General features: G+C 34.3%; 2 protein-coding genes across 7 annotated transcripts in view; one reads left to right on the plus strand and one right to left on the minus strand.

Moving 5' to 3' along the window:
- Nucleotides 1-6,871: 6,871 nt before the first annotated feature.
- Nucleotides 6,872-11,326, minus strand: LOC128158659 (WD repeat, SAM and U-box domain-containing protein 1-like). 3 transcript variants are annotated; one of them, XM_052821600.1, is made up of 11 exons: nucleotides 11,186-11,326; nucleotides 10,609-10,968; nucleotides 10,202-10,335; nucleotides 9,559-9,860; nucleotides 9,236-9,329; nucleotides 9,075-9,108; nucleotides 8,805-8,952; nucleotides 8,252-8,470; nucleotides 7,813-7,902; nucleotides 7,427-7,498; nucleotides 6,872-7,235 (listed from the first exon to the last, which is right to left on the minus strand). In XM_052821600.1, exons 2-11 carry the CDS (start codon nucleotides 10,897-10,899, stop codon nucleotides 7,078-7,080), a joined length of 1,542 nt encoding a protein of 513 aa, XP_052677560.1. In that variant the 5' UTR covers nucleotides 10,900-10,968; nucleotides 11,186-11,326; the 3' UTR covers nucleotides 6,872-7,077. The 3 variants fall into 3 exon arrangements, with proteins under 3 accessions (XP_052677560.1, XP_052677568.1, XP_052677575.1); XM_052821608.1 differs by having other exon boundaries at nucleotides 9,236-9,326; nucleotides 11,186-11,325; XM_052821615.1 differs by having other exon boundaries at nucleotides 8,252-8,458; nucleotides 11,186-11,325.
- The window catches only part of LOC128158603 (uncharacterized), a 44,974-nt gene continuing 41,072 nt past the window's right edge, over nucleotides 11,315-15,216 (plus strand). For all 4 annotated transcript variants that reach the window (XM_052821527.1, XM_052821548.1, XM_052821543.1 and 1 more), the window contains exons 1-2: nucleotides 11,315-11,422; nucleotides 11,798-11,951. In XM_052821527.1, the coding sequence (XP_052677487.1) occupies nucleotides 11,886-11,951 (66 nt within the window). In that variant the 5' untranslated portion in view covers nucleotides 11,315-11,422; nucleotides 11,798-11,885. The remainder of the gene's footprint in view (nucleotides 11,423-11,797; nucleotides 11,952-15,216) is intronic.

Genomic DNA, 15,216 nt, shown 5'->3' on the forward strand with positions numbered 1-15,216 from the left:
GTTCATTTGGATATTTGCTCATACATCGCATAGTGTAAAAATGGGGATTTTTATAAAAAAAAAACATATTATGATAACGGTATATTCACTAAGAGTAGAACTCATAGCATCATTTAAAGTAAAAGTTCTGGCTCACCGTGATTAACTTTTTATTTGACACACAATATAAAATGGTAATACACTCATTATAAAACTAAATAAACGCAATGTGCTCTTGCAATAAGTTAGTGTAAATTGAAAAAAAAATATGGAGTGACATATGGTGTGTAATGCAACCCCATGTCCAACTTATTGGTCCAGCATGTTCTTCGATGTATAATACATTTGCATACTCGCTGCGCCTTTGTTTTACTATACTCAGTATACATAGCAACCGCCAGTTGCAATGCATCCATTATTTAATGTTTGCAATCTGAAGTAAAACTGGTATAATGCGATGGAAATATAAGTAATAAAAGAAAACAAACAATAATATACCCTTTTCGATGAGCATTGCATTGTACACGTTACCATGGGTTCTGGAATATGCTAACAAGCAAAGCAATTGCAATGACAACGTGAGTTCAGTGTCAATAAAACTTTAGCTTATGTCTGATTTGTTTGTCCACTGATTTATCCCCTTATACCAAGTAATACATTAGCTCGTGCCTGGTGTTACAGTAGCTTAAGTACATTGTAACACGAAGTTAAGTACAATTTCTTCATGTCTAGTGTTTTATTATAACAAGTCTAGATCTTTTTGCTGGTTCATGCTGTCTGCATCACTAGCAAACGCTCAGTAACTCATTTTTTTCATGTCGAGATTTACATGACCCTATATCCAGTGTAACTTGATTCCATTTTCAATTTCAGCATGAGAATTTTTGTTGTGACAGAAGTTTTTATCCTGTTATAAGCTTTGCTAATGACCAACGAAGATAAGCAATGCACTATGTTCCATTTTAAGCTTAAGCCTTTTTATTTTTATTTTTTTTTTTACATTAGAAGTAACCACAGCTTAAACTTGACTCCGATCTCGGGTTAAAAATGACCAGTTGTATATAATCAAACCATTTTTAGCCTTATTCAAGCTCAAGTACAATGTTCATTTGCAAATTCCAAGTATCTCATTAGCTAATTATAAGTAAACGTAAGCTCAAGTGAAGTGTTACACTAGCAAATGCAAAATTTACGTTAGCTCAAGTTAGTGTAATATTCGCTCATGTCAAGTGTCATATTATCTCATGTCAAGTGTTACATAAGCTCAGTTTTAGGTATACGTTAGCTCATGTCAAGTGATATATTAGCTTAAACCAAGTATTACATAAGCTCATGTCAAGAGTCATATAAGCTAATGTCAGTTATAGCTTACGTCATGTGTTGTAATAGATCATGTCAAGAATTACATCAATTAATGTCAACTGTTAAATATCCAAATGTCTATTTTATGTAAGCTCAAGTCAAGTGATAAATTAATTTAAGCTAATGTCAAGTTTTATATTAGCTTATACCAAGTATTACATAAGCTCATGTTGTATAAGCTAATGCCAGTCATAGTTCATGTCCAGTGTTTTATTAGCATGTTAAGAGCTACGTAAGCTCAAGTCAAGAATTATATTTACTTATATTGAATTTCATATATCCCAACGTCATGTCCCAACGTCATGTTTACGTTTGCTCACGTCAAGTAGTTCACAAGCTCATCTCAAGTAGTTCATAAGCTCATCTCAGGTATACAATATCTCATGTCAATGATTCACTATTGCTCATGTCAAATGTGAAATAAGCTCATGTCATTAAATTAAATCACGTCAGTAATAAATAAGATAATATCAAGCATACGTAAGCTCATTCAGTTCATGTAAAGTATTGCATCAACTCGGTGTTACATTTCCTCAATGTAAATGCTACATTAAGCCAAGAGTTACATAAGCTCATGTCAAGTGTTTCATATAGCAAGTGTTACATAAACTTAAGTAAGGTATCTGTTAGCTCATGTCAAGTGTAACATAAGCTCATGTCAAGTGTTATATTAGCTCACGTCAATAACTAATGTCAATAGCATTTGATAAAAAAAAATTAGAGTTAACTTTAGCTCAAATGTTACATAAGCTCGTGTAAAAACCGTGTGTCAAGACTTACATTTAATTACGCCAGTTGTTGAAAAAAAGGTAATGTTAAGTTAATGTTTGCTTATAACAAATGTTACATAAGCTCAGGTAAAGTGTTGCAGCTCATGTGAAAGTGTTACATCAGCTCATATTAAGTGTTATATCAGCTTATGTTAAACGTTATAGAAGCTCACGTCAGTTGTAACATAAGCTAATGTCAAGGGATACAAACACTCGCAGAAAATTCAATTCAAGTCAAGTGTTTCATTAGTTCAAGTTAAGCGTTTCATTAGTTTAAATCAAGTGTTTCATTGGCTCAATTCAAGTGTCATATTAGCCGAGTTCAAGTGATACTAGTAAGTTCATGTACAGTGTTATATTTCCTCGTGTAAATTCTAACATAAGCACATGCTAAGTGCAACATTCGTTCAGGTCGCATGTTTTATTATCTTAAGTCAAGTGTAACATAAGCTAAATTCAAGTGTCACATTAACTTATGTAAAATGTTACATAAGCTAAATTTCAGTGTTACTTTAACACATATCATGTATTACAATGATTAATTTTAAATATTACATTAGCTAAATTCAAGCGTAACACTAGATAATGTCATGTTTGACATCAACTATTGTTATACTTTCATGTTAAATACTGAAATCTGATTGGTTAAGACGCAGTTAATAATATTTACTATTACCCTCAGCGTTAGCAACGCACTTGGTAACGGGTAACATTATATAAATAGTGCCTGTTTGGGAGGGTAACAGTTGAAATTGACACCCCAAGAAAACCATTGTCAACCGACGCGAAGCGGAGGTTGACAATGGTTTTCGAGGGGTGTCAATTTCAACTGTTATCCCCCCAAACAGGCACTATTTATTTTGTTATACTGAATGTCTTTTTTAAAATTTTTAAGAAAATTTTACTGCTTTTATATAGGAATAACGTGAATTCTACAGCGAACCGTACGCGCATAATTTTCGCGCATGTAACAATTTTTAATGTTACCCGTTGCCAAGTGCGTTGCTAACGCTGAGGGTAATAGTAAATATTATTAACTGCGTCTTAACCAATCAGATTTCAGTTTTTAACATGAAAGTATAACAATAAAAAATGTTACATGCGCGAAAATTATGCGCGTACGGTTCGCTGTAGAATTCACGTTATTCCTATTAAAAGCAGTAAAATTTTCTTAAAATTTTTAAAAAAGACATTCAGTATAACAAAATAAATAGTGCCTGTTTGGGAGGATAACAGTTGAAATTGACACCCCTCGAAAACCATTGTCAACCTCCGCTTCGCGTCGGTTGACAATGGTTTTCTCGGGGTGTCAATTTCAACTGTTACCCTCCCAAACAGGCACTATTTATATAATGTCAACTGTTACATAACATAAAGGACTAAGTGCGGTTTTATGCAATTTTTGCCCCCCAAAATCAAAGTTTTAGAAAGAGCTTTAAAATAAGGTGAAAGATAGTTAAAATCATATTGGAAATAAAGGTGTAAAAGGTTATCACCACAGTGACGTCATAATGTAGAAATGACGTCATGAATATTGCATTATTTTGATAAATTGATGTTTTGTAGCTAAATATGGGTGTTTTCCGATGGTTTTTCGACTGGGAAACATCGAGCGCAGGCTTGCTCAAGTACCATATTTTAGTATAATGTGTATAACTATCTGAAGAAAAACATATGTTAAAATCGCACTTGAGCAGACCTGCGCTCTATACTTCCGAATGCAAAATATAGAGCAAAAATGAGAATATTTTCATTTGTTTGCAAATTTGCGGGAATTGGGCCATTTAGGTGACGTCATAGATACACAGCGAATGAGCAATGATGACTAAAATCATTATTAAAGTTATAGGCATCCTCTATACAATAATTTGTGAAGATTTTATTTTTATGCGATACTATTTAAAAATTGGTTGAAATCGGGGGCAGATATTTGACCATACCGCACATAGTCCTTTAAGTGTTATTTTATCTCTTGTCATATCTTGTAATAGCTCATGCCAAGTGTCACATACAATAGTGTCAAACGTTAGCTTAACTAATATGTTCCTTTGGCTCATTTCATGTGTTACTCTAGCTCATGTCAAAAGTTACATTAGCTAATTTCAAGTGTTACATTTGCTTAATTAAAGTGTTACTTTAGCTAATGTCATGTGTTACAATAGCTTATAACAAGTGTTACACTAAATCTTCTCAAGTGTTACATTAGCTTAAATCATATTTAATAACATTTGCTGAATTGAAGGGTAATACTAGCTCATAATAAGAATTACAATACATTTTTGAATCGTGGTCTGTTCCATAATTATTTTCCCTATTCATTAACATTGGTGCCTTGACCAACCTCTTGAACTGACAGGTTAACTCCTGTCAAGGGAAGAGCCTAGAATAATCTTCAAGGGCGAAGATCATTGAAGGGGGAGGAATGTAACAGCCAGATACTAAGCTAAGTAGGTAGGGCACCTAACTAGAGATTCAGGGGGCCCGGGTTGAAATCCTGGTCTGGTCCATCATTATTTCTCTCATCCTGTTACACATGACTATTGTCATATATGTATTAGCTGGCGTCATGTTCACATTAGAGATGAATGTCATAGTTCTAAAGGATGTTATCACAATGTAAATGTCATTAGTGACCAATTTCAAAGAAAATAAAACCTATACACCAGTTTACATCACATCATTTCATAAATATCCACAGAGAAAGAAATAAAACTACTTGTACCGGGTATTCTTAAATTTGTTGACAGTTGTAAAAGTAATAGAATTAAAGATTTTTGATTCAGAGGTCATTTGTCCTTCATCTTTCCCAAAATATTTGCTCTGGTGTAGTGACTGAGCAAAAGTTTGAGAAATTAATCCTTTGTTCCCACAGACTTGATAAATTACAGAGATAGAAATTTCAACATGGATTTCATGTTAAAACAGGTGAAGACTGTTCCTTCACTAAATACTTTGCACGAGAGTAGAAGGTGCTAGCTTTTTAGTTAAGAGTTGCTATGAGCCCAATTAAGGTCTTAACATGTAGACTTACTATATAACCGGGTGATGTCTGTGTACACGTGAAAGCTCCAGAGACTGATGAAAAAGTTTTTAGGGTTAGAGGGCAAAAGGGGACAAAAGAACTTACGACCAAATCTCAAAATGCTCATTATTTCTAACGCTAACGTCCTTGAATTTGATACTGATGAAACACACTTATATTACCGGTAAGTTCTTCTGTTAAATTGATTGTCCAGATTCCTAATCGTTGTATATAGATCTGTAATACATGAAGGCTTTTCATTTTACAAATTTACTTTGATCAACATCAGTTTTGGAAAATACAATGAAAATGTATAAAATATTTGATTACCAAAATCAAAAAAAATATGGTTACAAGAATAACATTTCAGTACAAAACAATTCTTACATGTGAAAAGAAATCACAATAGGCAAGGACCTGTTACATGCACATGATCATAAAAAAGAGAAAACAAGAAACTTCAACAAACTAAACAAAAACATAGGTACATGTACTAGGTACCTAACCTTTCACAACAAAATAAATCTGATTATTGACACATGTAGCCTCAAGGGGATACCCCGTAACAATCAGCTGTCTCTAAAAAAATTTTTGATTTCACTGACTGAAGATCAAACCTATCAATTTCAAATATTACTTCATAAGGGTATTATTCCATTGGTTTCTTTTGAAAATAAGATATGTCTTACAGATGTGGTTCATGTCAGCTATAATAAAAAAAGATCAAAGATGGACAACTCTTGTCCTTATTTGAAAATGTTAACTTAATTGCTGTGTTATGATCAACAAATAACATGCATTTATAATCAATCACTGTACATTCAAATCAACCTGTATAAAAGATCTGGGTACTTAGCATGTTTAATCAATTCTTGTTTACAGCTTTTTTTAAATCAAATATACATTGCACTTTTTTGTTAAAAACTACGGTAGTCAACAATTGCAGCAATTTACAATATAAATAGTGCCAAACTTCAATGAAATTCAATCACCTTGGGTTTTTTTGCACAGTGTACATAGTTCACAAAGCCAGTACCATACACTGAACAAGTATAGCACTTGCTGGGCAAGATAACAAAACTGTAGCTTTGTTATTGTTTGTATATACCTCATATAAAAACTACAGAATCTATGAAAAGCTCATAGAAATTAAAGAATAGCTTATAGACATTTCAACATGGATTTCATACTTGGTGTATAAACATAGATAATAAAAAATGACAGAGCTCACCAAAACTATATAAATAACAATACATGTAACACCAACAGAAAGAAGCAACAGTATTTAAAAAGATGATTGGACAGTAGTTTCATCATTGTTCGTTGCATGAGCATCAATTTTCAAGAATTGTTAGTAAATCCATGAAATGAATGTTCAATGAAGGTAGACGTGACAACAATATGCATTTGTAAAACAAAGGTCTATGAAATAACATTTCCTAAAACTTTTGCACTTAACAAAATCAACAAAATTGATTCCAATAAATGTTATAATGATATCACAGTACCAGTAATTAGGGACTATAAAGATGTAAGTTAAACATGTAGGATGAGCCATCCTTTAATTTTGATCAGTCAAATTAAACCATGTTTGTTTACATGGATTTCTATCTTGAAAGACACAGGTATAGATTACAGACTGTTGAGAGATACAATGTATTGATAAATCACCAAAATATCGCAGATCAATAAAATATACACTTGGTTAGTCATAGAATGAAGAATAACAAATCTCACTCATCTTTCCAAATTCAAATTTTACAAAAGATAGAATAACAAATTTCACTTTCATCTTTTATAATGTAATTAATGTAAGATAGCATATTTTACACAGGTTTAAATTGATCTCTATGCAAATATCACAATATATAACAACTGAAATTGTCTGTTGCACAGACGTTCAACAAATTGTACATTTGGGCCTTGTACGTGGTTCACTACACATCATCCTTTGCCACTGTCTAGATAGTTCTGAATCAGCATCTTCAGGCTCCTGTTGGGAATCAGTTGCTTGGTCTTGAGTGGTATACTGGTCATTGGGCTGGTATCCTTCCCTTTGTCTATCCATCCCTGGATAGCTGATCGCTCATAGGTGTAGCCATCTACAAACACATTATCATGTGAATATCATGGTAATTAAATGCATGTACTTTTATAACAGTCACATGTACTGGATTTTACATTAACTTACACACTAAAGTTAAATTTATTTGTTATGCAGAAGCTCTAATTTGCCTGTAAGAGTTTTAACTTAGTTATAAACAAACAAACAAACATTCAGACAAAGACCTACCCTCTGCCATTACAGGATCTTTCATGACTTCCCTGGTGATGGGACATAAGTACTCATCAGGAATACCATTATCTACAAAGTCACTTAACTACTGAATTACAATGCTCAATAGCAACTGAATTAATGTTTTAAAAAAATCAATATGAGAAGAACAAGCAAGAGTTATCTGCTCTTTCCTTTCCTAGCCATCAAATACTCCTTTATCAATTTATCAATTAGGTATTGCACTTACATTGAAAAAAATCTAAAAAATTCCTTTCATGAAAACAATTCTTGCAGGAAAAACTAGAGTTATCTACCAGATACTCTTTCCTTTTTGATCAATTTTTTTAATCACATTTGGTGCTTGATCTAATAGGTCATTCACTGGAGTTGTCTTTCATTACCTGACAAATTGGAAACACTCCTGCTAACTGTGGGTTTGTTCTGAGCCGTTTTAATGCAGCGTAAAATCCTATTTCTGTGACCCATGGCAGCTGAAAGTCAGAAAAATATCATGTAAATTCTTAAATTGAATATTCGTTCTGTGAAAACAATAATAAAAAAATAAATACATTATAAAGCAATCAAAGATTAAGACAATATCATAGACCATTAAAAACTGTCACAAACTACTTAACAGCATAATTTTTGCCAGAAAAATATAACCTCTTTATAATATCAGAACTTTCTTCTAAGGTTGTCTTGTACAGTTTCAGAATCTTATAATAAAAAATTTATCCCTTCCCCTTTTTTACAAAGATATGAAAAAAAAATAGCAAAGAAATAAAGACATTACTTCACTTAACAAAGATGTTGTAAGAAAACTATTTATGCAATACATACCAACACCCAGATCTATGAGCATCTTGTCATTCATGTTACAGAGTTCTGTCCCATCGATGGCGTTGGATACAAAGTTGTCTCTGTATTTGCCAAGGTCAATTTGCCCTAACCAATCACCGACTTCTTCGGCAGACCAAGAGTCCATAGGCTTGTGTACACCGTTGGCATCTTTGGTCTTCAGAGCACACTGTGGTTCTTTGTAATTGTCTAAAAGGTTAACTAACACAACGTTTAATGATGCAACAAAATGTGGATGCAAATCAATTCCCATATCCTTATTATCTAAACATTTGAAATATGAGCTCCTAGCCTTATAAGACAGAATTTCAGCTAACTGTAACTTGCCAAGTAAATATATAAAAATTACTGGTATTTGTTAGAAAGAACAAACTAATGACTTGTAATATTGCACCACTATACTCTACTATCGCTAAGTTGCCAAAAGCAATCATGATGTACTTCTTAATTGTAGATACCAATGGTGCAATTTTGCAGTGCAAGTCATTTTGGTCTCCTCCAATTTTTAGATTCAATTCATTGACAAGACACTCACCAATGCAATCTTCTTGTGTTGTGAGTTTCCAGATCATCACCAACTTGTCGTTTGATCCTGACGCTAGTAGTCGACTGTCATTAGAGAAAGCACAGCTTGTCACGTAACGAGTGTGTCCCTCAACCTCGCACAGCTGCTGCCCAGTAGACTGAAACAAAGGTCAAAGGTCATTCTGGTCATTAAATTTGCAATGGCAATGCGTACACGCTTCTTGTATGTTTCAAAAGCGCATAAAAATTAACTGACAAAATGGAGTTAAGTTTGACTTACAGAATCCCAAACACGGACCGTTTTGTCAATGGAGCTGAAATAGAAACAACCAAATTTTGAATGTTGAAGCAAAGGACCAACACTTACGAATTCTCTCAAAAGGCATAAGATGCATTCACCAGCAGGTCATTGAATCAATAACAAAGATCAAAGAAACTTACGCTGAGGCTATGAAGTTTCCATTCGATGAAAAACAGCAGAAGTTTACAGTTCCCTCGTGTCCTTTCAGAGTCAGTTTCTGTTTTAGAACCACTGCTGGGAAGAAGGTGAACCATTTTATACAATGTCAAAACATTTCATTATTACAGATATTTAAAAGTCACACAACAATGATGCACATCAGCATAATCATCCAGATAGCCATGATCTAATAAATGTGTGTTTTTTTTCACACTGAATACTTCTGATTTATAATCAACAGTTGATCAGTTACAATTCCAATTTTTAAAATGAAATCTAGAGTAAACTCTTATATATAACTTACAAGCACAGCTTAGGTCTGCAGTCATTTCCCATATCTTCACGAGATTGTCCTGCCCAGAGGTGGCTAATTCATAGGTCACACAGCCACTGATACCATGGTCCTTGACCCTAATGTGTGGGGAGAAGTCGCAGCTTGTGACCCCAAGGTCGTGACAATCTAAGTTGTAAATCAGAGCTTTCCCATGCCCATACTTGGCATCCCAGACTCTCAAGTCTCCAATGCTGCTGCCTGATACAATGAAGGTACTGTCAGGTGTAAAGGCACAGGCGACTACTGAGGCATCATGACAGGTGTTGTAGGACCTAGTGGAGAATACAGAAAAATATCATCATGATAGGTGTTGTAGTTTCATCATGACAGGTGTTGTAGGACCTAGTAGGGAATACAAAAAAATATCATCATGACAGGTGTTGTAGGACCTAGTGGGGAATACAGAAAAATATCATCATGACAGGTGTTGGAGGAATGTGGGAGAATGATGTGGAAGAATCTGAAACTTTGAGAATTGAAAATTTAAAACAAATTTTATTCTAATTGCTGTGTCTTTCAAACAATACCTGGTAATCATAAATTCTTTTAAATATTTGTGTTATAATAATTAAACACATACCGTATCATAATTTCATGAGTTGTCAAAGTTTACCTGACTAATGTTTTTGTTGTTATATCCCAAAGAGCAAGAGTTTCATCGTCACTCCCTGATACAATATAGTTGGAGTCAGGAGAAAATCGGCAGACTCTGATACTCTGTTTGCTGCTGTGTTGAAAAGTTGCAACCTAAAACATTCAGAAGTTAGAATAAGATATCTATATACTTAAATTAATGATTAACTACAGAATGACAAACAACTACTTGCACTGAGCCAGATGTTTAAAATGACCAAATTAATCCATACGAAAAAATTAACAACATCAGATATTTTTTCAGGAATGTCTTTGTGATTTTTTTATAATTCTCACCATATTATAGGGACCTTACTACATCCCAGTTATAATTCATTGCATGAACAGGTCAAATGTACAATTAATCATATGTCAATGTTCACAAACCTTGGACCCTGATTTGACATCCCAAAGGATGAGCTTGCCGTCGGTAGAGCATGTTGCAAGAATGGTTCCAAATGGTGAAAATGTGCAACAGTGAACATAATAAGAATGGCCGACCAGTGGGGACGCAGTAAGTTCAGAGAAATCTGCTGTATCCCACAGCCTCACTGTTTTGTCTCCTGACGCTGTTGCAAGTGTCCCATCTGGTGAGAAAGCCACTGAGTTCACATCTGATGTGTGAGTAGCTATGGTGTGTATGAGGCTGGCCACAAAATGCTGATTTGATCTACTCATACTGGGTGTATAAGCTTGGATTAAAATTTGAGATAATGTACGTATGCTTGGATGCTCTAGACTGAGGATCTACAATCCAAACAATAGTAAATATGATTATGAACAAATGACAATGTCCGATTCTAATTCATAAAATTGGAATGCAGCAATAGTCAGCTGATGTTATGATAAATGTCATTTTGACAAACACAATATCACATTCCCTTTCTTTTTCTCTAAATTGACAAAATCAAGAAATGACTTAAAATGATTTTACAATATATAATCCGTAAGTTACGTATCCCACCTGATGTTTATTCTATAAAGTTGCGGAAACAGGATAAATACGATACACAAAATTGATAAACAGATATCATTTCGCAAGAGTAGTCCACCATGTTTTGTGACATCATAGTTGATCATGTGACGAGCACCTGTTCGATGTTCAAAATGGCGGGAGAGTTTGAGATGTTGCAAAGAACATCGATGAAAAACTCTACTAAGTAACTCTAAGAGACATGAATAAGTTGTAAGCAGCGACAGTGTAAGTCCAGCGTATATGATAAGCTTTAATGTTCCAAATTCACAAATTAGATAGAGCTGTTATGTTTTCAATATCGATAAAAAAAATTTGGACAGTCCCAAGTTCCTGTTCTTGGGGAGAGATTTTCGATATATATACGCTAAGATAATGTAAGATCTGAAAACTTATAGGAAATGATGGTTATTACTTTTCTCTTCACAGGTATGGAGATAAAAGCCCGAATTCTTTGAAAGTATAAAAGGAAATCACAAGGGATGAATTTAAATCCCCAGCTCACATCGCGAAACCCCCCTTGTATTGTAATGAACCTGCCATTCTCTGCTTATTGAATCGTGCGCTCTATCCATTCAACTATGGTATTTTCAATATTCATAGGTATGAAAGCGCATAGATCGAAAATTCTATAGAGGGGAAACGTACAGAAAACATGAATTTTGGCGTTGAGTAACCAAGAAACAGGAAAATGGCGACCGACACGGATAGCGTCCACGATCACATGACTCGGCTGCGGATGAAAATGGTCCAACAGGTGATGTCAACTTTGAAACTTTATTTTATTAAAAATAATAACTTGTAAATTAGTTTAAGTCTCAGACAATTACTTATTTGTTGATGTACACTGATCTAATATTATGATCCCCATAGCTCTGAGCATGCTGAGTGTTAATCAATGAAATGGTCAAATACCAAACAACCTTCGGTGTCATCATTGTTTGGTTCAACCAAGCATTGATATGAATAGTAGCTTATATCATTTATGAGACACTTGTTTGAGAATTTTTGGATTTCATGATTATAATGAAATATGTTGATAATGAATACTGATACACTCCAACAGATAAGATTGTTATGATTGAGGGAAAGTAGATAATGATAAAGGATTAAGTGGGATTAAGGATGAAACACAGATAAATCATAGGATGTCACTAATTTTAAGGTAACATAGTGTTGTCCCTCTGATTCAAGTACTTTGTAGTTGCAAACATCATAAGTTTGTTTTGATAAATATGAAAGTACATTAGATCCTTTCATAACTTATTTATAGAATTGACAGTCAATGTGATGAGGAACAATCTTAATGTTACTGGTTTATAAGAGTGTCCAGTACAATTAATAATAAAAAGGAAAATTTAGTGTGTATTAATTGTGGTCATTTTCATTCAGTGTTTCATTGATTTGGGCATAAACACATTTTTTCCATGGAGTTAGATTATCAATCAATTTTAATAAAAGTATACAGTTTTGCTCTATATTTTTTTATCACAGAGAAAATGATTTAGAACAAGTTTTACAGTTTATTGATTTCACAGGAAGAGTCACAATGTTATCAATGGCGTAGAAGATTAATTGCTTTATCATTTCGACCCAGCCAAATCTAGTCATTTGGTTTGAACTTAAAATTCATACATTCAGGTCCAGGTATATCTATAATGTGTTAACTATAAATGAATTTAAGGAACTATTAAAGCAGGAAAGGAAGATGGAGTAAAATTATTATAATGATAAAGAGAGAATTTTTTAAAGTTTTGAATTTTAAAGTTCCTTGTTTTTGTAAACATTTCACTATGGAGCCAGGCATGTACATGTACTGTAACTCAATATGTATTTGATGTCCTGCCAGAATAAAAGGATTTTTATGTCATTTGCTGTACCCTTTTGCTACCCTTTCAGTTTATAAACTAATGATGTTCTCTCTTATGCACATTTTATATTCAGAAATTTACACTTATGATAAAAGCTATTAAAACAAACATTTCTTAAGTCTTTGTCGAAAGGAAAGGCGGCATTCCTAGAGTTAGAGATTTTGACCTCTCTCCTGATAATTAGAGCCCATTTGTCATGCTTTTATTGACATCTCTAAACCACCACTACCTTGAATATGATAAAATATGGATTTTGCAAAGTACCGGTATAATCAATCTATAGATACTTCCTGTCTTATAAGGAACTTTGAGGGAAAGGCGCTGGACATTTTAAATTACTTTAGTTATCCATTGGTCACACTCTGGATATGGATTTTAAGATGTTAAACAAATGTGATCAATCATGTTGCTGAAGCTAAAAAGAATATTCAAATCACAGGTCAGTTGAAATGAATTTCAGGGTTCACAATTTCCATTATAGTAGGATGGTATGACAACCCAGACTGGTTCACAATTACCATTATAGTAGGATGGTATGACATCCAAGACTGGTTTACAATTACCATTATAGTAGGATGGTATGACAGCCCAGACTGGTTCACAATTACCATTATAGTAGGATGGTATGGTAGCCCAGACTGGTTCACAATTACCATTATAGAAGGATGGTATGGCAGCCCAGACTGGTTCACAATTACCATTATAGTAAGATGGTATGACAGCCCTGAATGGTTCACAATTACCATTATAGTAGGATGGTATGACAACCCAGACTGGTTCGCAATTACCATTATAGTAGGATGGTATGACAGCCCAGACTGGTTCGCAATTACCATTATAGTAGGATGGTATGACAACCCAGACTGGTTCACAATTACCATTATAGTAGGATGGTATGACATCTCAGACTGGTTCACAATTACCATTATAGTAGGATGGTATGACAGCCCTGACTTGTTCACAATTACCATTATAGTAGGATGGTTTGACAGCCCAGACTGGTTCACAATTACCATTATAGAAGGATGTTATGACAGCCCAGACTGGTTCGCAATTACCATTATAGTAGGATGGTATGACAGCCCAGACTGGTTCGCAATTACCATTATAGTAGGATGGTATGACATCCCAGACTGGTTCACAATTACCATTATAGTAGGATGGTATGACATCCCAGACTGGTTTACAATTACCATTAGATTAGGATGGTATGACAACCCAGACTGGTTCACAGTTACCATTATAGTAGGATGGTATAATAGCCCTGACTGGTTCACAATTACCATTATGGTAGGATGGTATGACATCCCAGACTGGTTTACAATTACTGTTATAGTAGGATGGTATGACAGCCCAGACTGGTTCACAATTACATTATAGTAGGATGGTATGACATCCCAGACTGGTTCACAATTACCATTATAGTAGGATGGTATTAAAGCCCAAACTGGTTCACAATTACCATTATAGTAGGATGGTATGACAGCCCAGACTGGTTCACAATTACCATTATAGTAGGATGGTATGACAGCCCAGACTGGTTCACAATTACCATTATAGTAGGATGGTATGACAGCCCAGACTGGTTCACAATTACCATTATAGTAGGATGGTATGACATCCCAGACTGGTTTACAATTACCATTATAGTAGGATGGTATGACATCCCAGACTGGTTCACAATTACCATTATAGTAGGATAGTATGACAGCCCAGACTGATTTACAATTACCATTAAAGTAGGATGGTATGACATCCCAGACTGGTTTACAATTACCATTATAGTAGGATGGTATGACAGCCCTGACTGGTTCACAATTTCCATTATAGTAGTATGGTATGACATCCCAGACTGGTTCACCATTACCATTATAGTTGAATGGTTTGACAGCCCAGACTGGTTCACAATTACCACTATAGTAGGATGGTTTGACAGCCCAGACTCGGATTCGAACCCGAGCCTATAATCATTGCTCTACCAACTGAGTAATCTGGTGGTGACAATCCAATCAGGCTTCCTTTCACATTTTTCCTCCTGAAATTGTTGTTTTTGATGATCAACATTTCAGAGGCTCTTTGCCCTGTCAGTCGTTAACTTGTCAGTTCCATGGGCTATAAGTCAGGGCACCAAATTGTATTATTATACTTTCA

The sequence above is a fragment of the Crassostrea angulata genome, chromosome 1 (assembly GCF_025612915.1).
Source record: "Crassostrea angulata isolate pt1a10 chromosome 1, ASM2561291v2, whole genome shotgun sequence".
Classification (NCBI taxonomy): Eukaryota; Metazoa; Mollusca; class Bivalvia; order Ostreida; family Ostreidae; genus Magallana; species Magallana angulata.